Raw genomic sequence first — 24,677 nt, 5'->3', positions numbered from 1 at the left:
GGGAAGATATATAAACACTTTTTTACACTAATTCCGGAAATAATATGTTTTACCGTCTCGTTTTAGTTGTCTATATCTTTACTTTCATTTTCAGATTAGGTGTCACACTCGTTGGTTGTGTTAGCATGGTTAGTTTGGGTTGACGGAGATGAAATGAAATGGGATTTTTAAAAGGTAAATAATATGTTTTACGGTGCGACCGTTGGGGCGTGCACAGCATGTGATCAAACAATGAATTATAATAAATTAATAAAATAAAATTAACAACGTGAAATTTGAATGCCAAAAAATAAAACATACCTATTTTTCAGTAAATTTTCATTATTCATAGTTTATAAGATTTGTTATAATTTATTTATTTAAATGTAGAACAATAGTTTAATCTCAGATACAATGTTGTTAAATAATAAAGATTTTAATATATAAATATTCATTGCACTGCATCTCCTCTTTTAAAGTGATTGTGATTATGATTGATTGATTGATTTCCCCCTTTTTTTTGCAGTAGGCATTTTTTCTTAAACTTACATATAAAACTTGACTCATCATAGAGCTCCCCCCATGCTAAATTTTTTTTCATTTTTGTCAATTTATACATAGAAAATCGACTTACCATGGATTTGCCCCTCCACTTAAAAAAAAATATTTGCTTATCGTGTTAAAAGAACATGGTATTGCCCCCCCCCCCCCCCCCCCCCCCCCCCCGCATGTAATAAATGGAAGTGAAAATAAAGAAACCATTGAACTGCTAAAGAGCTGAAGGATTAGAATTTTCATGATTTATTTTTCTTTTTGCTTGCAAAGATTTTTTGGATGAGGCTGCCATCCACCCACCCACCCCCTTTAAAAAAAGGCGCTGCTACGTATAACGTTACGTTTCAGGAAATTACCGTTATTATAGTGAATAAAATATTTGTGAGCATTCATCCAAATAAGTGCAATTTACAACTGTTTCCTGTATCTGAAGAAATGTCCTTATTCGTTAGCTGTTCTTTATCTTAGCCTTTGCAAGATTTTGAGAGGATTTTGGTCATTTCAGCAGATTTACAATAACTTCAATTAGAGTAATTTCCCCATATCAGTGCTTATTGTGACGTCAAAGCTGACGTTGGTTAAGTGTCGTCTTACTCTTTAAAATTCCCTTGAGAAATAAAAGTATGCGAAGTATACTGTTTTATTTACTTAAAAAGCATGATGTTCTTAAAATTACACATCTTATAAGCTTTTCAAAGGTTTTACTTTGATTCTCGGGAGAACGTGATGTTGGAACGTGAGGTTGGAAACCATTGGTACTATGAATTGTGGGTCAAAATTTACTGACTCCGAAAAAATATATCGGATCAATGTGTAAATGTTTGTGACGTCACACGATTATTTTTGATTGAAAGTGTACTGAGGTGAAATTTAGAGGTAACATTGACTGTATGTCGCTTACATCGTTATTGTTTTTACTGTCTAAATTTGTCTTGCTGATTCTCGTGAGAGTGTGAAGTGATAAAAATTGCCATGATTACAGGGAACTACTGGGACGATTAAAACGATGCATTACTGGTCCGATTTACTGACGCCAAAAAAATCCGTTGAATGAATGTGCAACTAGTCCGAATTTTCTATTCACACACGCTTTGCCGGTAGAGCTCGCTTCGCGCCGGCGCTGCGCGCCGGCGAGCTGTGCTCGCTATAAATGAGAATACCTTTTCAAATTTTAATTAGAAAGAAAATAATAAATAAATAACTCGCAGTGAATACGTTATGTGATTACAGTTCCTGGTGATTAACGTTATATAACATATTTTTTTCAGTAATTTCATTCTTACCGGGTATATTAAAAAAAAAATGTGACGAAACGTATAAGTACCGTAATCTCTCTTTCTCTCTCTCTCTCTCTCTCTCTTTCTCTCTCTCTCTCTCTCCTGATAAAAGAAACTATTTGTCAATGATTAAATTAGATACTTATATGATATGTATATATCTCAAATTAAATTCTTATATATGTATGTCAAATGACCGGGATGTGTGTAGCCTGCACTCTAGGGTCCGTTTGTCATCGAAAGCAAGATTTTTGTCTGGCCTAAATGGCCGAGTGGTTATAGAGGGCCGCACACTGCTAGGAGAGTGGGTTTGGTTGAACTTATTTTATTGTAATATGATTACAATGAGATCAATCACAAGTTCTAAAACTTATTTAACCCCCTTCCTTGGCAATTTTGAATTTAAAAAATGATATTTTAAAAATCTTAATTCAATAAATTTGGTAAATTTTAACAAAAACCTAAGTCACATTCGAACTCATGATCTTCGGTTCACAAGCCTGATACTTTAACCACTGAGCTATTAAGCTGTGACGTTATTCAACCAAATTAATTGATATTTAACAAAACATTTAAATTGCCATCTTACGATGTAGTGTCTTAAAAAGTTTAAGATTAGGCTCTTGTAAACTCATGACATGCCCGTATACATGGTATACATGTACATGTATATATATATAACCCAATATGCCCAGAATATTGTTTGTTTTATTCTATTATAAGTCATCTGGAAACTCATTCATGATGATTGCATGTCTTAAATATTTTTTATAAACCTCTTCTGGGGAGCATTTGTAGCACAAAAAATAAGAAAAAAAATAAATAAATATTTTTCTAAAAATCATATTAATTCAACCTTGAACAATCTTAGATAGGTATATAAATAGAGAAAATATTCATTGAGATTTCAATAAGTAATACATGTATGTCAATACTTTTTAGCTCACCTGAGCCGAGTGATCAAGATTTGTCCTTTGTCTGTTGTTGTTGTTGTTGCCTTAAACTTTTCACATTTTCATCTTCTCTAGAAACACTTTCAATCCAATTTCAATCAAACTTGGCACAAAGAATTACCGGGGATAGGGGATCAAAGTCTGTTCAAATGAAGGGCCACACCTTCTTTAAAGGGGAAATAATTTAGAATTATTGAAAATTTGTTGGCATTTTTAAAAAATCTTCTCAAAAATAATAATTCGAGAAAAGCTCACATTTGTGTAGAAGCATCTTCAGGTAGTGTAGATTCAATTTTGTTCAAATCAGGGTATCTGGGGGTAGGGTTAGGGGCCATGATAAGGTGATCAAGTTTTACAGAGGAATAAATAAAGCAAAAATCTCTAAGAATCTTCTTCTCAAAAAAGTTTTAGGCAAGAAATGCTCAAATTTGTGAAGAAGCATTTTCAGGTAATGTAGATTCAAGTTTGTTTTAATCATGACCACTTGGGTATGGTGGAGCAACAAATGGGAAGTTGGGTGAAATTTTTACATGGGAAGTTATAGAGGAAAATCTTTAAAAATCTTCTGGAAAAGCATTTAGACAAAGAAATGCTGAAACTTGTGTGGCTAAAAATCTGCAGATTTTTTTTTAACTTTTTGTGTTAGATCTACTGTACTTCATTGTCAAGATATTTTGATTTTTATACTATTATGCTCATTTAGTCAGAGTTGTGGCTATATATATAATGTTGCTCAGGTGAGTGATGTGGCCCCTGGGGCTCAGAAGTTGTTCATATCTGTACAATGTGACAGTGAAAATTCTTAACTGACCATGCACAATAAAGCTTACTGGATTGAAACCCTAACTGAACGATGTGAACAGTGAAAAATTATGATTTATAGCCCCGCAGTTCTGTTATATTTCAGTTCAGAGACAAACCAGTATTAAACTTTCGTCAATATCATTTCACGTAACATGTACATTCATTTATCCAAAAACATGCGTGTAATGTTAATTTTAGTAGATGAACTTTTCCTCACCTTTAATAGAAATGAGAGATAAAAAAGGAGAGAAACGAGAAAAAATATTATTATAATGGTTATATCTGAAAATGAATTAAAACATGCTTGGCGTCAATGCAAATCATGCTCTAATAGTTCAACAGATGTAGCCAGGGAAGAGTGACCTTGATTCACTTTAGAAACTGTCTTACAATCTACATTAGCATTTTAATTTGATATCGAAGTGCCTGGTCACAATTCAGGAATGATATGGTATCAACAATTTTATATACCGTACAGTGATTTAGCAGCCTTGCTCTGCATCACAACTTAGCATCGTGAAATTGCACTGAACCAATTATGCAAAGAAAACCTTCACAGCCTTCATAGCTCTATTGATAATTTGTGAGTCAGTGTCACTTAACAGATTTTTTAAGCCCTCCTGTCCTCGTAAGTATAAGGCTAGTGCAAAAAGAACTGTGTAAAAACAAATTATATGGAGTGTATTCTGTATGTATGGCCAGAAATACCAGGTAGTGTAATCAAGAATTGTATGATATGAGCGTGACTATGTGTCGTATCTGTACTTGATCATTTATTTCATGTATGCAATATATATTTTTTCTTCCTTTTGCAGGTAAATAGTCATTTTTCACCAGACAATCTGCTAAGATGTTTCGTCTGGGAGACTGGAAGGTTTGGTGTGGAATCTTGCACTTAGTTTTGTTAGTTTACCTTCTCCACTACCTTCTGTGTGTTCCAAATAACTCACTCGTGTCCAAATTATGGGCTGGTAAGACACTGTTTTTATTCTAAAGCACTAAAAAAAATCATATTCTACATTTGTATCAGTCTTACTGATATTATCACTAATAATCACTGATTTATTTATCAATTAAGTTAAATTCTTTATAATTGGATTTGATACATTATATTCTACTAATTTTTCATTCTTTGAGTCAGTCCATTTGGTGTAAATTTAACATTAAACTCTTACATTTTCCATTTGATCATATAAGAGTAGACATTAATTCATACATTTACATGATATTAGTGATCATATAAGAGTAGACATTAATTCATACATTTACATGAAATTAGAGGATACAGTTTTTTGCAAACACAGACATTTAATGGATAAGCTCGTGTTAATGTGTTTGCTCTCATGTGGATCTGTCAAATCAGAACCTTGACTCTTGTGTTTAAAGTGGGGGATGGTATGCTAATGTCAGTCTCGTACATGTGTGTTAATTGTCATGTGATATATGTCTGCCCATGTGTCGAGATGGCCTTGATGACAGGGCACCATTCGACACATGGCTTTAACATAATAACAATGCATTAATTCATATAAGCTAGGAAATTGAAAGTACACTCATCAGTTTTGTTAATGCTATGAAAGCAAAAAAATTCATCTGTAGACTGAAAATTATGATGTATGATTATTTGTCAGCTTTGGGGTATTAAGTATATGTACTTGATTGCATGATTATGAGAGGCTCAATGTAACAAGTTCTATAGTCAAAGTCCACTAAAACCAACACAACTTTAGAATAACAAAATTTTATCATGCAATTTTTTTTTGTATGTGAAGTTTATCTCAATACATAATTAATAAGATTATGCCATGTCAAACAAGTACATGAATACGCTACAAAAATTTCCAGTGTGATTTTTCACATCCAAAATATTTGTGTATACTATCATAATATTTTTTGTTTTACAGTTCCTTGAACAAATTTTGATTTAATACGAAATCAGATCCTTTTTCTTAGTCATCATTAATCTTGTGATTTAATATACATGTATATATGTTAGAAATATATATAGCTATTGGATGAGCTCTACTGATTTCAAGATGGTAAAAGGTCATGATCCCTTTGTGCTTGCTATTATTCTTCATCCAAGTATAAAGCCTAATTGATAGCTCTTTGTTCAAGGATCATCAAACTCTAAAACACAAGTTGTTGCTCCACGTCCAAATAGGTTCTATTTTGCAGATATGTACATGTATCCAAATGCATTTATATTGTTCAACCTGATACCTTTGAGTGGGGAGGAGAGAAGCATATGTTGTTATGTTTTACAATATTGCTATTATATAAATTCATATGGGAATGTTGTTTTTTTTATCAATTGCAGGTGTCCTTACTCCTGTTTGTGGTATTTCAGCAATATTGTGCTTCGATGTAGCTAGAAGGAAGGCATCCTCCTCCCATACATTCCGTAGCAAGTTTGATCATTACATTGCCATAGCAGGCTTATCATGGGTGGGTTGGTTTGCCAGACGAAAGTTGGATAAATGTTGTAAAAACATGACCGAGACCCAAAACAAACTTTTGCTTGGCCGATTAAAAGAAAATGCTGAAACCCAGTACGGTAGAGAGTATAAGTTCTTGGAAATACAAACCAGGGAAGAATATGTTAAACAGCATCCACTTACTTATATATCTCATTATGAGCCCTACATCCAACAGATGATGAAAGGAGAAGAGAAGGTTCTCACCAGTCGGCAGCCTGTTATATTTGCTGTGACCTCAGGGACTTCTGGGAAGTCTAGTATTCTTCCAATGACCAAGCACCAAGGCTTCATGTTCTTCATTCAGGGGATATCAGTGGTTTATCATAGTCTTTTGAAAACGTTTCCAGAAAACAACAATCTTCAGAAGACATTAAAGTTTTTCTACACACCAAAATGGAGAAAGTCGGAGTGTGGAATACTTATAGGGCCCAATTCATCCTCTCCAACAAACTCCAAGCATTTGCTGAACATTTACTCCACACCAAAAGCTGGCTTTGAAATTCTCAGGGAACCAGAGGCACTGTATGTGCATTTGTTGTTTGGTTTAGCAGATAAAAGTCTAGGTATGTTGGAGGCTAATTTTTCCTCTCTCATTTTGTCATCTTTTGATGCACTCTACCGGTATTGGTCCGACATTGCGGATGACATCGAGAGAGGAGAAGTAGATCCAAAACTCAACATTGATGAATCTGTAAGAAAGGAATTAAATGCTGCCTTAACACCAAATCCTCAACGAGCCAATGAAATCAGAGATGTAATGAAGACAGGTAGCAAGGTTGGAATTGGTAAGCGTTTGTGGCCAGACTGTAACCTCATATTATCCGCCGACTCAGGTAGTTTTGATCTTCCAGCGAAGATACTCAGGGAAACTTATTGTGAAGGAATTCCTATCTATTCTCCATTGTATGCAGCCTCAGAAGGACTGCTAGGGCTTAACATCTGGCCAAAAAATCATCCAAGTCGATATTTGCTGGCCGTACAGTCCATGTTTTTTGAGTTTATTCCTGTGGAACATTCTACAGAGGATCAACCTAGTACACTCTTTATGGATCAGGTTTGTGACAATTGTAAATATTTCATGCATAAAGTAACTTAATTTGTTGTTTTCTTTATTTTGTAACAGAGTTTCTTGATAGGATGATTTATGTGGAAAATTAAAAAAATTGAAAACTAGCTTTATGACCTTATAAGCAGCAAGTACCAACTCGCTTTTAAAACTGTCAATTAGTTATTTGAGCAATATGTGTTTACTTGTATGTGAATTTTCTTTTGGCAGGTGGAGAAGGGAGAAGAATATGAATTGGTGATAACCAATGCTAGTGGGTTTTATAGATACCGCTTTGGGGACATCGTCAAAGTGGTTGATTTCTACCATCAGTGTCCTGTAATTGAATTCAAACACAGGTAAGTTATTGTTTTAAAAGAGTGTCCAAGGGAGGTTACATTTTGAATGACTTATGAAAAAGTTGTTGAAGAAAAAGTGTAGAAAATTTCATTGAGCACAAACCTATATATAGTCTGTCCCAAGTTATTGCTTCCATCACTTTTTGATGAATTTTAATAAAAATACACAAACCTGTGAAAGAAATACAGTTGAAATCAATGAAAGGAATATATCCAAGATATCTTCATTGAATAATTATCATTTTTCAATCATGAAAGTTCACAGGAACAAAAACAAATTTCTTACGGATATTTTTAATGAGAAATGTTTACATCTTTTCTCCATTTGGAAGTACTCGGGATACTGTACCTCGCGCAATTTTTCAACATTATCATCCGGGCTTATTAAAGGCTGATGCAATGCAAAATCCCCGTAGACTTTTTATTTTGGGATGTGTATTGAAACCTGAAGTGGTAGAGGGAGCGTTTCAAAACAGATAATCTGGACATTATTCATATTAGTGGATGAACGTAGTTTGAGCACAAAGATATTCATGATTATGGAAATATCAAGCAAAAAGTGGTGGAAGCAAAAACTCGGGACAGAGTATAGGATATTCTATATACTGTAGTACAAATTTACATGAGTATTTTTTTCCTCTTTAGGAAAGGTCAGTTTCTGAATGTAAGAGGTGAAAAGACGTCAGAGTCGCTCTTCTACCAGGCATTGACCAAAACAACATCTGCCTGGTTTCCAAGGAAACTGCTCAATTACTGTTGTGTTGAGAGTTTATTGATAGAAGATAAAGGTACTGTTTTCATTAGACAAAAATACTATTGTAAAAGCAATGCATATACAGATTTGGTTCTCTCCAGATTAAACAGCTGCAAGAGTTATTGCCCTTGATGCTGAGTTTGTTGCATTGTTGAATTAAAATTTTCAGGTGACAGTTATGCCCCATTCTACCACCTTTTCCTTGAAGTTGATGATGATTCCAAACCTCTAACTGTAGATCAAAGAGAAATGGTAAGTTTTAAAATACAATTCAACTACCGCTTTTAAATGTTATTTGTCAACAGTGGCTGAGAAAAGAAGTTAATAGGTTTTGAGCTGACATAGATGATAAGCTCAGTGTTAAGTGGCTATTAAAAACAAACAAAAGCCTGGTTGAACAATGGTACAATGAATGATACAGATTTCCAATTGAAATATAAATACATTCATACTTTTTTTTGCAAATGTGCTTTTTGCATTTTAGTCATTATATATACACATACGCATTACAAAATCTTGTTAAAGTAGGCACCCTTTAGAAAAGTTAGAAAATCTGCTAGTTGTTATTCATGCAGTTTTATCCTGTTTATTTTTTATTTTTTTTTTGCAGATTGACAAAGAGTTGTGTTCCAGGTCCTATGTTTACGAGTCTTTCAGGAACAAAGGCAGCATTCAACCTATCAAAGTGCACCAGGTGAAAGTAGGGACTTTCGAAGAACTGCGTAAATTTACAATCGACAACAGTCAGGCATCGGCCAATCAGTACAAAGTTCCCAGGGTTCTTAAAACTAAAGAAGCTGTCAATGTTCTATTGAAAAACGTTGTGAATGAGTTGTGAAAGTCACGAAATTGGAAAATTGAAAAAATTGTGTATTGTTATCATATTTATTCCATTCTCTGGGACTATAAACAATCGTATTTTCTTTATCTGGATAGTTAAGTTGTGTGTCATAAGTGCAGTTCATGTATTACATATCAGGTAGCATACATAGGATAAGCAGGCTTAGTGATAAAGTTTATTTCTGATAAAAAATGACAAACAGTATTTATTATTTCATAGATTGATCTGTGAACTGACATGAAATATCAACGTTCACTTGATATAAAAAAAATATATAACAAATATTAATTGATGTAGATTCATCCTATTTTTAAATACACATACTTGCATATTTATTGCTACATGTATGATATGGGATGGAACTATATGAAGTAAAAAAAAAAACATAATTCAAGTTTCTCAATCTGATTAAAATCAGATCCTCGATTCGCTCCTTATTTTTTTATTGTCGCTATATACATGATCTGTGCAACAATAAAAAATTAAGGAGCAGATTGAGGATCTGATTTTAATCAAATTGACAAGTACCTTGATGTATAATATTTTTGAGAGAGCATTTGTCTTTTTTCTTTTCAAGAATGCAGTTTATTTACAGGAGTTTCCTGAAAACTACTCTCCTATATTTAATATTTTGCATGTGTTAAGTTTCTGAAATGTACTTGGTACATTAATCATGTTGGACTGATAATACCGTAAATTGATTTTTTAGAATAGTTTTTTTAAAAGTTCAGGGGTATTTATTAATAACTTCAGTTAGCTTTACTTGACAAAGTAATTTTGTCATTGAAATTCATAATCTGAGTGTTATACCATAAAAATGGTTTTTTACCTGTGGAGGAAATTTACACTTGTTACGCAGTAAGCTGAAAACTGCATCAAATACCCCCGCGCATATGGTAAAAAAATCAAAACTTTGGAGCGATAAATCATGCATCCGCATATTTAATTCTCATGCGTATTGTTTGACCATAGAAAACGCATACTTAACCACCAGGTTCCGACGATGCCACCAGCGTAATAAATAACCACTTTTACAGTAGACATTTGTGTGTAAATCTACGAAAACCATGCATAATTTTGTTATGCGTATATTGTACATGTATTTATACAATATAAGTACTGGTAGGTGTGATTTTCTAAGTGGAATAATAAATGAACAAAAGAATTGAATTCATCTACAATGTTTATTACTTGATGCAATAGGTTGATGTTATAACAAGAACTGTCATCTTTTGGCACAATTCAACAGTGTACACCAAAACCATACATGGACAGATGCAATACATTACAATGGCTGCAGTTAGAGTTTTTATAAAGGAAATTTATATTTTAATTATACTCAGATACATTTTCTTTGCTTGTTGTTTAATGCAGAAGATTTTCCATCAGAAGCCTTTCCTAGATTCCATTGATAAAAAGTCTATAAATTAGATACCGCTACAAATATTTTCAAAAAATTTCCTTATGGATTTCCACTAATGGAATAAAACATCACACAAGTCATATGACATACCATTACAAAGTAGAGAATGAGTTTTTGATCAAGTTATATAATGTACATACCAGAACACGTTTTTCACATTCCGTCATCCGAAACCCATGACCATGTAGTTTCAATATTGATTGTAAGTCTAAGTGAAACAGGCCATGGGTTTCCAATGAAGTAACCGTTCATGATATTGACCAAGCTAACTGCCATTATTAGATATGAATCGAGCGATGAAAATGACTGATAAAAAATTCTGAATCTATTTTACAATTCTATTTTAACAAAAATGATAGCAGCATCACCATTTTTTTCAGACTGTAAATTGATTGTACATGTATTATAAAACTCAAATTTGTCCAATTACCATATCATTCCTATTAAGTACTCTGGGTACTTTGAATTGAAAAGGGGGATATCTATATAGTTTACTTTGATATCTGGTCACTGAAATGTTCAAAATAAGTAGTCAAATTAAATGTTTTTCAAAACAAATCAATTCAAAATGAGAAAAGAAATTGACAAAATTTAACATCAGTTAGTATTTTTAAGTCTTGCATGTTGTGAATGCAAAAATTGTGATTGTTGAAAATTGCCCCAGGGGAACTTGATCAATATAGGGATAATATGGTATTTAAAAAAAAAAAACGTGATGTGGAAACACACAACCGTACTGGCATGCCTACATACTAGGCAAAGCTTGGTCAAACATGTTACAATAATTTTCCAAACAGCAAAGATGTTAAATGTAGTGTTGTACAATGGAAACAATCATGATACTATGTTATAGACAATGAATTTAACAATCAAAAGAATAGCCACTCTGTGATACAAGATTCACCAAAACACCAAAACGTGTGCAAAAAACGTGTGTGTTAACTAGCTATTAGACAAAAACAGATTTAACACATTGAATGCATCTTCACACCTATATACACATACATGTTATATGTAACTACATATTTTTATAAGCAAAGTAGCTATTAAATCGTGTGATGAGGCATTCACAAAATGATATTAACTTAAATCCACAGTGAAGATGCACACAAATGTACATGAAAGCTTAGAATAAGAGATCGAATTCTTTGATTATGCAAATGTAGGCCTATACCTTCAAAATTGATATAAGGAGGCCACAATGGATTAACATCATCTTCCTCTATGTGGACTGAGGTAGTTTTAGCTTGGATAAAACTGTACACAGGGTTATTTTTCGCTCCGTGTTATTTTCGCTCTTCTACACTTGCAATCAGCTTTGTCCTATCTTCAATTCGCCCATACGCAGTTGTGACAAAAGAGATATTATTTGTGACAGTGGAATTTACCCAGTCTTAAATTTGCTCTCAACAATGAGGGCGAAAAGGGCGAAAATAAAACGGGGGTGAATATTTCCCTGAATACAGTTGCAGATTTCCTAGAAAGTAATTTCCTGGCGTCATCAATGATGTACGGTCAGTACATATGGAAAAAAAAATGCATGCATATCCTGCAAATCAATCTTTTTTTTTCTCTCTCTTTTTTTTAATACCAGTATCTGCCATAACCTAGCTCAACTAAAAATACAGTTATAAAATGTAATGTATTTTCGATAATTAATTGCTTTAGTATCTTTGATTTTTTTTTCCTTGTAAAGAATGCTAATTAAATCATTATACAATGTATCGATAATGCCTTAATAATGTTATCATTCATCTCTGAATAAGCGTGTTTGGCTTTTAGCTCCAAACACATTGTACCATTCTATCTTGAATAATATGATTAGGTGTAATATTTACAACCTATAAATTCCCTGATTAGATATGGTATAAAAAAAAATGAAGGAGTTATCAAATTACAGGCACCTGAATTTCAAGTACATGTATATATACTTGTTTTAATACAACATTTACCCCATCTAAATAAGCAGGTGACAAAGGTTTTTTTTTTCTTTACATAAAAAATATAACACATCAGGTGCCTGGGATTTAAATGTCATTTTTGCAATATCAGCTTTTGTGTAACTTCTGGAAAGTGCTTCAAAATGATAATCAACTGTTGGCTTATTTAATATTACTCACAAATGGTTCAATTTGTTCATGTTTATGTACCGGTAAAGGCTGATTTAAACTGCTTATTATTTTTTATCATAATAGCACAACCAAGGCAAAATGTGAATCAAGAAATTATTTGCATGTACAGTGCATGTTAGCAGAAAATGTGGTTTAAAATAAAATTTCTCATTTCAGATAAATATTAGAACTTGGAATCAAAATCTCATTAACAGAAGATTATTAAATAATAACCAATCCAACCATTTTTATTTGACCTTGATTCAAAGAATAACATTGTATCTGATGAATGACCTTGAACTTGATGGATGACCTTTTGATCTTGATGAACGACCTTGCTTTAAAAGAATAACCTTAAACTTTATAAGTCTTAATATATTCTGACTTAATCATAAATAATAAAATGTGAGTCTTTATATAGTATAGTTTGATAATTTAGAAGAGGGTTTAAAAAATGTTAAAGACACCTCCCAAAAAACCTCGCATCATCTCTTATTAAATGGCATATGGAACACCTTCACTAAATAAAACTTCAATTCAATTTGTTTTCGATTACACACTATATTAAATTGGTTGAAAGTTTGGCAATCGAGTTTATAAAAGTTAACCATGGTATAAAATAAGGTATTTGTCAAACAGTTACAAGATATATATGTGCATATGATTGCTTTGCAGAAAACATGTAGGACTAAACAAACATGTAAAATAATCGCACAAAACATTCATCAAACACCATGTACACAGACAAATATTTCACAGGACTTGTGGATACAATATGCATTAATCACAGTTTACTTTATTCTATTTGTTTGTCATTATAAAGTTATGTTCTGTTCTGTGTACTATAGATTCCTTATTTAACACAAGTAATCAGTATTCATGGAGGTAAAAATCGCAAAAAGCACCCCTTGCAAATTTAAAGGTGTAGCTATTACCAGTACTGTGGTTTCATCAATATTCGTTGAATACCAATTTTCGTGGATTTTGTTATTAAGTTGACCCACGAAATTGAGTGTTCATTGAAGTGCAATTTTTATTAACATCTGGTATTGATAGGGTCATTGGCCACGAATTTACGTATCCTTGAAACCGTGATTTTCACTTTATCCACGAAAATTGATACCCTTAAATATTAATGAAACCACAGTATTTATCCGACAGTTGTGAACTATTCAAAATTATAAAAAAGTTTGGTGCTTGCCATTTTACTTTCTTGTGAATCATGGATGTAAGTACTTTCCGTAAAATAAGGAAACTACAGTAATGTATTTTTCCTTATCTAGATGTTTTATACATACACTATAGCCCAAAAATTGATCTTGGATTAATAAAATCGATTTGTCAATTTTAAAGAAATGAGAATAAATGAATCATGCTATAATAAGAATGAAATTTCCAAAAATCTTTGTGAAGTACCAGTATTTCTTGATGTCAAGTTTGGCCCAGTTTCTGCTTTGAAGAAGTCAATAACAATTGCAAATTATAAAAGTAAAATCCTTTTAACAAATTACTGAATATCTTGTATTTATAGATGCATTTACTGTAAGTAACTCGTATATGTATATAAAGTGTACTTATACTTCTCCATTTTGAATACCCAATACAGAGCTCTAAGCAAACGAAAAAAAATCTGATAATTTTAAATCTATCACAGATAACAAATAAACTAATACTGCTACATCTAGATCGAGCGAGACTAGACCAATGCAATTTTAGATGCAAGATGCAGTGGTTAACAACGAAAGATATCGCTCTGTATTCATATATCAATTTCAATATATAAATATATATATGGATTCAGAAAAAATAATTAATATAATTAAAAAAAGACAAAAAATAAAAATAATCACAGGTGTTTTGCATTATGCCTTGTAATCCGGGTACATGTAGTTTCATTTCATATTTCTTTGCAGACATATGACCATGTACACTCTATGGAGTCTTGAATAGAAAATAAAGCTGCCAGGTCTTTTCACATATTCTGGAAACCTGAATGTTTCAAAATCAGATGTACATGTCTTTAATCGGTATGTACATGTATAAAATACCAAAAGTTATTGGTAAATTGTTAAAATTTGTAGAAGCAATTATTGGAAACATAGAAAATTCTCTTCACATCATTACATGAACAAACACAAACACACACACACACACATACGAACACACTTATTATTAATAAATACACATATCATTTAGTCATATATATATATTAAAATTTCATAACAATAGTCAACTTTAACTAAACTCTATTCTTGAATAACACAGAAGTCAACCTCTCATCACAAACAAAAAATGGGAATATAATCCTGGGGTTTCCTCCCAACTGAACCCCCAAGGGTCTGGCATTGTGGATTCTCATTGGTGGATAGAGTGTTACTTTACAAGACGACGGATGACGCAGCCGCCATCTTGTGTCAGTGATTAATAATGACCTAGCCTCTGGCCACCTCCTCGTGAACATTTGCGGGTGAGATCATCGTAGCTTCCTCCCAGTAAAAAACACACTAATATAACAGTCATGTTATCACAACCCAGTCCGCCCATCTGACAGTCTGGAGCCAGGCATCTCATCATTAGCTCCTCACATATCTACAATCAAACAACATTGGATTCAGCCATGAATGGACAATATTAAACATAATTTGCAATAAAGACACATGTAGTTCTTTGACTGAGGAATGAGGCAAATTAACATTGAAAACATACATAGTCAATAGGTCAATTCGGTTTGAACAATGTTTATTGATGGCCCATCACCTGAATGTCTTATGATAATACAATATTTACAGTTGACGTTAAGTTCCAATTTTATACAATTTCAGGAAAAAAGTCATATCTTTCATGTCCATGCAATGATAATATCATCTTCCCACTCTCACTGAGTACTGTTGAATAAACTCATTTAAGAGTTTCAAGTTAACTGTTTTATCAACTTAATTTATAAACTGCAAAGTTTTTAACAGATTCTGACATTTTAGGTGTGATTCAGGTGACACATGCATTACAAAAATTGATAGTTAAGAGAATTCATTCCTTTGATATATGACTTAAACTTCATGCCTTTCCAAACACTCAGTCCTCCAAATCAATTAGAAAATTCAAAGACATTGATAACCAAGATATCACAATTTCTAAAGTCACTTCTTACAGTGCATGGTTCCATGCCGTGGGCAATCCTGGCTCTCACAAAGTCCACAACTTCTTGGTTTGTTAAAACGTCCCAAATTCCATCACAAGCAATAACCATAAACTCGTGATCTGGTGTGATCTGTTTCTCCAGTACATCAGGATATGCTGCAAGTAAATGAAAGAATAACAATTTACACTGCTCTTTATATTGTTATCCAGTATGTAATTGCCTCACTATGACTTCTAAACTATGATGAAGTGTAACGACTGAATTCCATGAGATTTTCTAGAACTTCTTACCTGTCACAATCTGTTCTCTAGGGTCCTTCTTATCATTTTTCTTAAAGACAAAGTCCCCTAATGCCCTCGATAAAGCCAAGTTTCCTGTTAATTTAAAATAATTTGAATCATTCACTAAATAAAATGTTTTTATTCAGTTTGCTTGACAATAAGTGAAATTATCATATGATAGAAATCATGAAGAAATAAAATCAGAGTTTTTTTTCCCTGAGTCTATTGTACCACTACATGAATATTTTTTCTAAAAATTTGCTCATATATATATATATATATATATACCTGCATTTGCTTTACACACACTAGTGCATGTATAATAAAAATTTCTTTGAGTGATTGAATTTTACCATTGACTCTATTGAATTCCACCCATCCTCCAGCAGAAATAATCCTTTTGGTCTCTGTCTCATTTCCTGGCTTGTGATCAAAAGACAATTGTTCCACTTGGCCCCTCACACTGGCTACACAGCGAGAATCACCAACATTTCCCTTCAAAGATAACATAACAAATATAAATTTATGTACAACAGCAAATAATTCAGGACTACTTATACAGTTTAACTTCAAATTCTCGAACTCTGATATCTCGAATACAATGAATATGTTGAATGGATTTGTAAGTCCCAACCACTTATTTTTTAAGTATTTTATCCTTGATATCTCGAACACTTGCAAACATCTGAGTTTTTAAACAGTCCAATCGAATTCGAGATAACGAAGTTTGACTGTATATGTAAACCTGTACAATTGAGAGTACTAGTATTTAAAATGTACAGGGTTCTCAGTTCATTATGATTGGAGCACAAGAGCCCAATTCCTAATCTCTATAAGAAATGTTTAAGAATCAACAACATCTACTTCTTCAAACACGTACAATGTTTGAGTTTTGTCTAGCATAGGATTTTCTACGTATTGAGTAGATATACATCTTCCTATGTCCAAAGTAGTTTGACCCTTGACCTTTCTTTGACATCATGACTTGAAAATTAATAGGAATATCATGTAGGGTAAATGCCAGTTATATCGGACCATACTGTGAAATCATTAGATTTCGTGGTGGCTCAATTTTCGTGGATTTCGTGGGTACCTCTCATCCACGAATTATTAACCTCCACGAATAATATACAAGGGTTATTAAGTCATATTTCGTTTTGTAGGTATAAGAAAATACACGAAATTACGTCCCAACAAACCTATAAAATTTCAGCAATCCACGAAAATTGGCCCCCACGAAAAATTGATGATTCCACAGTACTCGATTATGTTCGTATTTCGGAACTTCTCTGTATTTTTCATAAACAAAGGTACAGAATAAATAGAACAATACATATGATTGTAGGATTTATTAATATATTCAAGGCCTAGAGAAATTCAGAAATTTTCCGTCCATCCGAAATTACCGGCATTTACCCTTGAAAATTCCAGAGTACCAAGATGCCATGGATTATCAAGATATCAAAGGTATAGTATACATACACTACAGTAACTGTGACTTGGATACAATTCAGTAAATTGAAAAAATACAGAACTAGTTGATAACATCAAATTAAACTTAAATAAGATGTGTTTTTATAAAAATAAACATTGATTTCCCAATATTATAAATATGTTGCATGTGTTTATTCAGTTATGTTAAGCCCTAATGACCTTGTATCAAAAAGTGGCGTTTATTATAGATCCATGATATTTATCTGTAACAATATAAACTTGAGAAAGTTTACTTTACCAGGTTTTGTTACAATTAAAGTTAATAAGATGCTGAATAATCAGTGAAAAATACAATGCGTTATTAAAAATTACTTTGAAAAATTTAAATATTCCAGTATATCAATTCTAGTATGCAATGCTATGCTAAATATGAACCAAAAAATAACAAAAAATATGTCTTCTTCATTTCTGTATACCGGTAATACTGAATCAATCTTTTACTTACACAGAAGATTCTGTTTCCTTTAAGTAACACTACATTGGCTGTTGTTCCAGCAAGCTCATCTTTCATATCATTGTCTATAATTATAAACATTAAAAATTATTTATTTTTATTTCATAATAAAATATGAACACATTATCTGTTAAATTTCAAATATCATATGAATTTGCAGAAAAAAAAAATGTATAGAATGTACCTTTAAGCATCTCCTCATCTAAATCAAGAAATCCATATTTAAGTGCGTCAGCTATCCTCCCTTCAGCTGAAATGTTATTGCATAATTCATGAATAAAAAATTCTTATGAAACAGTATGGCCACATCAATTTAAGTTCTTGCTCGTCAGACCTGCACGCTCGTTTTCAAACAAAGCTACATAAATATTATTTTAAATTTCAACCATCCAGAAAATTCTGTTATATTTTCTGTTTTATTTCTGCTCTATTCTTCGTATCTTAAATTGATTTAATTTATAAATCAGAAAAAAAGAAAGAAAAGGATAAAATGTAATCATTCGCTCAAATCTATTTATATACAGCCAAAATATTTTGCCTGCAAGCAATAGTAATTTTATTATTTAATCGCTCACTCTTACTTTTTTTCATCACGCAAACAGTAAATTCAGTTGGTGTGGCCTAAACCAAGTTATATATGCGTGTGTGTTTTATTTTTGGTTTGCAAAAGGTTGAGGAATGATCCATGGCAATGAATTTGCAAGTACAGAAAATATTGGCAAGCAGAGGTTGCTACCCGGGTAAATTATGAATCTTGTGATATCTATAGCATGCCTGTAATAATTGGTTAACAGATTATAACACGATTTTAAAACTCTCTCAATACATTGAATTTTTTCCTCTCTGGTTCAGCGACAATAATGTTTACAAAACGATTGTTTATGATTGTTTTTAACACTCTACGATCCTCAGCAATGTTTGATACCGGTAACTCTAAATTATCCGGAATTTTTTTTATTTGTACCATATAATTGGTCTTGTAGTGTTAATATAACAAACTGTTATTCTATGAACTGCTTGGCTAATGGATACATGTAGACATACTACATAAAGATAAAGAGGTTTGAGGCACCGATGTACCGGTATAGTCTTTTTTAAAAATTTGATCCCTTAAAAATGTACATATATTCCATTATATCCATCGTGGGCAAATTTGCAATAACTTTGTGAAATGAATGGATACATTTATTGAGTTTGAAGGATTTTTTAACTTTTTTTTTTTTAAATTTTTAACATTTTTATTAGGAAAAAAATACTTTGAGACTGAGGATCGGAGAACCTTAGAGCATAATCTGTGTATTAAAACAATGCACAATATGCAATTTTGCTGATTACATCATAAGCTGTTTCAAACTCATCGTATATTATTACATGTACATCAAAAAATGTGTTGAAACCACTTCAAGCAACCATTGATTTGAAGCAGCCACTAATCCATAAAGTTTCACATAATTCTAATGACTTGATTTTTATAATTGTTTGTAACAATGAATAACAAAAATCCTTCTTACAATACTCTGGTCTTGTTATAACTTTCTTATAAAGATGCTCCCCGGCATACTGTGCAACCTTTGACCCTGAAATTGTTCAAAATTGCATATATGACTTCACATATCTGTACATTGCAGGCGGCATTTAATACACATTTAAGATATATCTTAATACAGGAAATTGTGAACAATTAAACTGAACAAAGCTACATCCTGCTTTCTTGACAGGACATTTTAAATATAGATGTAGTTACATATTGTGATGTAATGAATATAACAAGCCTACAAACCTCCATGGCCATCAAATACACCAAAAAAACAGGTATCCTTGTCATTTGGGAGAGACAGCAGATGTATATGCGCATCTTCCATAGCTGGTATTTTTGTTAGGGATAATTATTAACATAATTACATGTCTCATTAAATAAATTATGATTATCACACGGAAACATTATTGCAACATGTGCACCAATATAAACTGCATGTACATGTACTGTAGTTGATTTCTCAGAACAGAAATTTTCATACCAACATAGTGGTACATTAAAAATTTCAATTAAATGTAACCAAATCTAAATCACCTTTGTTTGTCAATAAATTGTATTGAACAAAAAATTAGAAAGCAGGCAAGCGATATGCCAAACAAAACATACGTAAATATATATATATGTGTGTTTCATAGCCCACGTAAAACTATAAACCTCATTTAATGAAATTTCTTAAATGAACTTAATTAAATTTGAAATCATGTTTATAAATATGTAAAAAGACTTGGCGATACAAGCAAATAAATATATCAATTCAGTAAACTGGTAGGGGGATTTTACCATGCATCAGGCACCCTTTGGATTTTTCCCTTTGATAATACCCATGCAGTATTTGATTCATCCCTATATATAGATCACATATCACCTAATCAAACAATAGTTAACATGGTTAAAATAATAATATAAGAAATTTTCATGCAAGAGTAGTCAATGCAGTACGTATATAATGTGATAATTTCGGCATCTCCAATCATTCTTAATTCAAAATAAATTATATCACATTTCTACTTTTTAATGTCAGATAACACCTTTTTTCTTTGAGAGGTACGGTACTTAGTGTTGAATGTGAACATCAAAGATATGTTGTAGGAAAAAGTAATTACAAATAACCACTTTATTTTGCCAACCTTCAGATTCAAAGTGGTTCTCAATGACAGGTACCCAGTAGTGACTACTGTCAGTATCTGAAACTTCATGAAATTAATCAAAAGGATAAAAAAAATTCTGTTCTTAGCTACTTAAATCCTTACTGCAGAGTGCTTCTGAATATCATATTTCTCACACATAATAACATACATAAAAGATTAGTTTTCTCCTTCTCCAAAAATCCAGGGATCAACATTAACAGTTGCCCAGGGCAAGTTAAATGTCATTTCATTTGAGTGAAACTATGAACTTACTTGTCCGATTGGGCAAGTGAAAATTTCAATGGAAATATTTTATGATAAAAATTTAAAACTTAAAAATAACCTTTCAGTATATAACTATGCAAACCAAAACTTGGAAAGGCCTCCATCAGTGTTGATTTTAGATAAGTCAACCAGTATTCAAAATGCTTAATCAATTATCAAATCAAATTCTACTTGCCCTGCTAGTTCAAATAGATTATACCCTCATCTAATAATTATGTTACATTCTTTTGATAAAACTGCTTATCATAATGTATTTTCATCTTATATGTTATTTGCTTAAGCACATATTTTATTAGATCAAATATATTTTTTGTAAGATTTATCTTGATCATGAAACATGTCTGTAGCAATGACTGCACTTAGAATGGCTTTTCTTGCTGTCTTTGAAACAATGTCTAGTTAGTTTTAAAGGATACTTATTCGCCATCCTTGCATACAAGATGACCCAACCTTCACAAAGTTGTTTTGACAACTAGAAGTTTCCTTCGATGTCACTGGTTCAGACAAAGTCTGACCCATACCAGAACTGCAAAGATACATAAACACTCGCAATTAATATATATAAGAGCATTTTCCCTCAAATTTGGGCAAAAAAAAAAATACAATAGACACCGACAGACGTCAACATTTAAGATGGCAGTGAAATTGGCTGAGGAAATTCGAAATAGTAAAACAGAAATAATATTCATTGCCATGGTATTCTGAGTGTCTACACTTACGACCGAGTGAAAACAAATGATTAAAACAGTATGTAAAAAGATTAGAAATTTCAACACGTAGAACTTACTGTATTATTTCCTGATTAAGAAGCCAATGTCATAAATAAGTATTTTGATTACGATTGGTTACTTCACATCGTAAACAAAAGCAACGCGTCCGCGACAAAATATATTCTCTTACATTTGTCATTTTTCTACTGTTATTAAAGTCACCATATTGTCTCTATTAAAATAATTAATAATAGATTTTATGTCTTTTTTGCTTAAATGATGTGTAAAGTCATATTAGAAAGTACAAAATTTACTGAAAAACTGTGCGTATTAATCGAAATGGCGGAGGGGTAATACGCCTCCGGACAATCACGCTCACCTGAAAATCACAAGTGCACATTGGGGGGGGGGGGGGGGGGGTAAATATTGTTCATGTCTCGATAGTACATAGATATATTTGTAAAAGTTATGGTATAAGATCACGCCATTGAAAAGTAATACAACTCAAGTGCTGTGTAAAACTTTGGGTTGAGTTATACATGTATATCATCGTTATACATATATAGCTGCATCAGAGACACAAAAAACAGATAGAGATTGGCAACTCCGCCATTAGCATGATTAGCGTGTTTTGTTGTTGAAAAATGGTACGGGACCAACCTTACTTTGAGAACTACATATTATAGTCTGTCCCAAGATATTTTTGCCGCATATTTTCTTAAATTATTCAATATCTATAAATACCTCTTGGTTCAGACGATGTTCATTCAATAGTATGAAAAAATCCCAAGATTTCCCCTTTGAAACGCCCCCTTTAGCTTGTCGGGTATCAGTACACGGCTAAAAATAAAAAGTCTACGAGGTTTTTCCATTGCCAAGGAGATGAAGACGCCCGGATGATAACGTTGAAAAATTGCGCGAGGGGTCCCGAGTATTTCCGAATGGAGAAAAGATGTCAACATTCCCCATTATAAATCTCCGTAGGAAATCTGTTTTCGTTCCTGTGAATTTTTACGAGGGAAAAATGATAATGTGTGAATGAAGTTATCTTGGGAATTTTCCCTTCCATCGATTTTAATTGCACTTCAGTCACAGGTATGTGTATTTTTATTAAAAATCGTTCAAATATGCAGCAAAAATAACTTGGGACAGACTATAGTAAACTGAGATAATGATCTTAAACCAAAATAATATTGTTTTAACAAAAAGTGTGCATAGGTTTTGGACATTTTTGAAACAAAAAGTTGAAAAATAAGATTAATATAATATATATTTTATATAATATATATGGGCCAGCTATAATTCATTGGCGAAATCTCGGACGACGGGTAGTATATATAGCCAACTGCCTCCTAAAACTCCTCTTTTAATATTTTTTATCTGACAAACTCATGAAAATATAATATTTTGAATGTTTTGGTAATAGGTTTTAGCTGTTTATTTTTTCGATATAATTGTTTATTAGAAATTAAGATATACTGATTTAAACTGGAAACACTTTACCACATAGGGACCGCGGGATTACGCGAGATTTCGATCGGTTGCCAATCTCTGTTTAGTTTTAGTTATGTCTCTGAAGTCCTGCATGCAGCTCTGTATAGGTGAAAAAAGTAGAATTGACAATTAACGGACCTGGGAGTAACAGTAAACATTTGCACTATACTCTGTCCCAAGTTTTTGCTTCCATCACTCTTTGCGTAATATCTCGATAATCAAGAAAACATTTGCGCCCAAATTACATCCATTCACCGGCTATAGTCTGTCACAAGATATATATTTATATGCTGCACACTGAGATTTGGACGAGTTTTAATTTTAAAAAAAACCCACATAATTGATTGTTATTTGTAACCTTCTGGTATATTTTGTTTTCAAGTTTTGACTTAAAGATGGATGAATTTTTCATTGTTGCATTACTGATTAAGATTATTCCATAATTTACTTGTAGACATAATAAAGTAGTCCGACCTAGTGGTAGACGGTATATAAAAGAAAAAAGATTAGTTTCAGGTTTAGTTGAACATATATGGTTGAATTAAATCTATATCATCAATTGTGGTGCTAAACTATTCATTATCTTGTATAATATAATAAGTTTGATATATTTATCCTTTCGAGATTGTAAGGTTTCCAAACCAAGTTTCCTATATATAGAATGATTTTAGAAAAAATAACTCTCATCCCTGTTACTATCCTGGTTGCTTCAAGTTGTACAGTTTGGAATTTTCCTTAGTACAGTTGCCCCACACAACATCATCATATTCCAATATAGGCCTTATAAAAACCATAATTTAACAAATGTTTCTCTATTGGATTGACGGTATGCTTGGGAATCTTGATATTTTCAACCTTTTACATCTTTTCTTATATACCATTAACATGATTCGATCCACCATCCCTGTAGATGCAAGACCACTTTTTTAATTACATTTTTACTGCAGATGGTATCTATTTGTAATCACGAGAAAACATATAACGTCAGCTGCCTGTGTTTCTAATTTACAGGTAAATAACAGAATTGAAAAATATTAGAGATGATATGCACTTTTTAAAACGAACTATGACTACGCATATGCATAAAATTAACTGCGTCAATATTCTTCGTTACACCGGAATGGCAAGGGGACGGAAAACTCTAACTGATCCACCCCATTTTTTCTCTATGGTTTTGGCTTAAAATGTCACCAATGCACACGTTTTTTGTAAAGAACGAACTACATCTTCTTTGCAGTACTTCTCCCAAAATTGTACCATTTCCTATAGAAAGGCAAAACGCAACAGTTTTTGCTCGGCATGATTTTTTTTTACGTACGTGACACCTGTCTTCAGTAACATATAGTGTGAATGATTCTCAGTTGTCCTCAAACAAAGCTGCTTACACTATAGGTATGGTTCCAGTTGATTAAATTGCTTTTATAAGTAGTCAAGTATATACTTTTTCAATCGATATCTTTGATTCAAAGAGCAAATGTGCATAGCCATTATATAATATACAGATGCTCAATTCTGCATAAAAATGAAACGGTGTTTATCATGTTTATAAATGCCATATAATTAAAAAAAAGAGAA

The 24,677-nt window shown here is 32.3% G+C and overlaps 2 protein-coding genes across 4 annotated transcripts; one reads left to right on the top strand and one right to left on the bottom strand.

Annotated features, from left to right (window-relative positions):
• Window positions 1–49: 49 nt before the first annotated feature.
• On the top strand, window positions 50–10,035 carry LOC105341583 (GH3 domain-containing protein). 3 transcript variants are annotated; one of them, XM_066076509.1, is made up of 7 exons: window positions 50–174; window positions 4,384–4,539; window positions 5,889–7,102; window positions 7,325–7,452; window positions 8,098–8,240; window positions 8,376–8,458; window positions 8,817–10,035. In XM_066076509.1, the coding sequence occupies exons 2-7, from the start codon at window positions 4,419–4,421 to the stop codon at window positions 9,042–9,044; spliced, it is 1,917 nt and encodes a 638-aa protein (XP_065932581.1). In that variant the 5' UTR covers window positions 50–174; window positions 4,384–4,418; the 3' UTR covers window positions 9,045–10,035. The 3 variants fall into 3 exon arrangements, with proteins under 3 accessions (XP_065932581.1, XP_065932582.1, XP_019928225.3); XM_020072666.3 differs by lacking the exon at window positions 50–174 and adding an exon at window positions 4,140–4,279; XM_066076510.1 differs by lacking the exon at window positions 4,384–4,539 and having other exon boundaries at window positions 74–174.
• A 4,819-nt stretch (window positions 10,036–14,854) lies between these two features.
• LOC105341582 (probable protein phosphatase 2C T23F11.1) lies at window positions 14,855–21,826 on the bottom strand. The gene is made up of 10 exons (XM_034444279.2): window positions 21,686–21,826; window positions 21,315–21,424; window positions 19,730–19,813; window positions 19,461–19,526; window positions 18,134–18,199; window positions 17,941–18,014; window positions 16,355–16,496; window positions 16,011–16,094; window positions 15,730–15,875; window positions 14,855–15,170 (listed from the first exon to the last, which is right to left on the bottom strand). The coding sequence occupies exons 2-10, from the start codon at window positions 21,415–21,417 to the stop codon at window positions 15,003–15,005; spliced, it is 933 nt and encodes a 310-aa protein (XP_034300170.1). The 5' UTR covers window positions 21,418–21,424; window positions 21,686–21,826; the 3' UTR covers window positions 14,855–15,002.
• Between the last annotated feature and the right edge of the window lie 2,851 nt (window positions 21,827–24,677).

Source organism: Magallana gigas, chromosome 2, assembly GCF_963853765.1.
Source record: "Magallana gigas chromosome 2, xbMagGiga1.1, whole genome shotgun sequence".
Lineage (NCBI taxonomy): Eukaryota > Metazoa > Mollusca > Bivalvia > Ostreida > Ostreidae > Magallana > Magallana gigas.
Note: the sequence above shows the minus strand (reverse complement) of the source record. Positions and strands in the feature narration are given on the sequence as shown.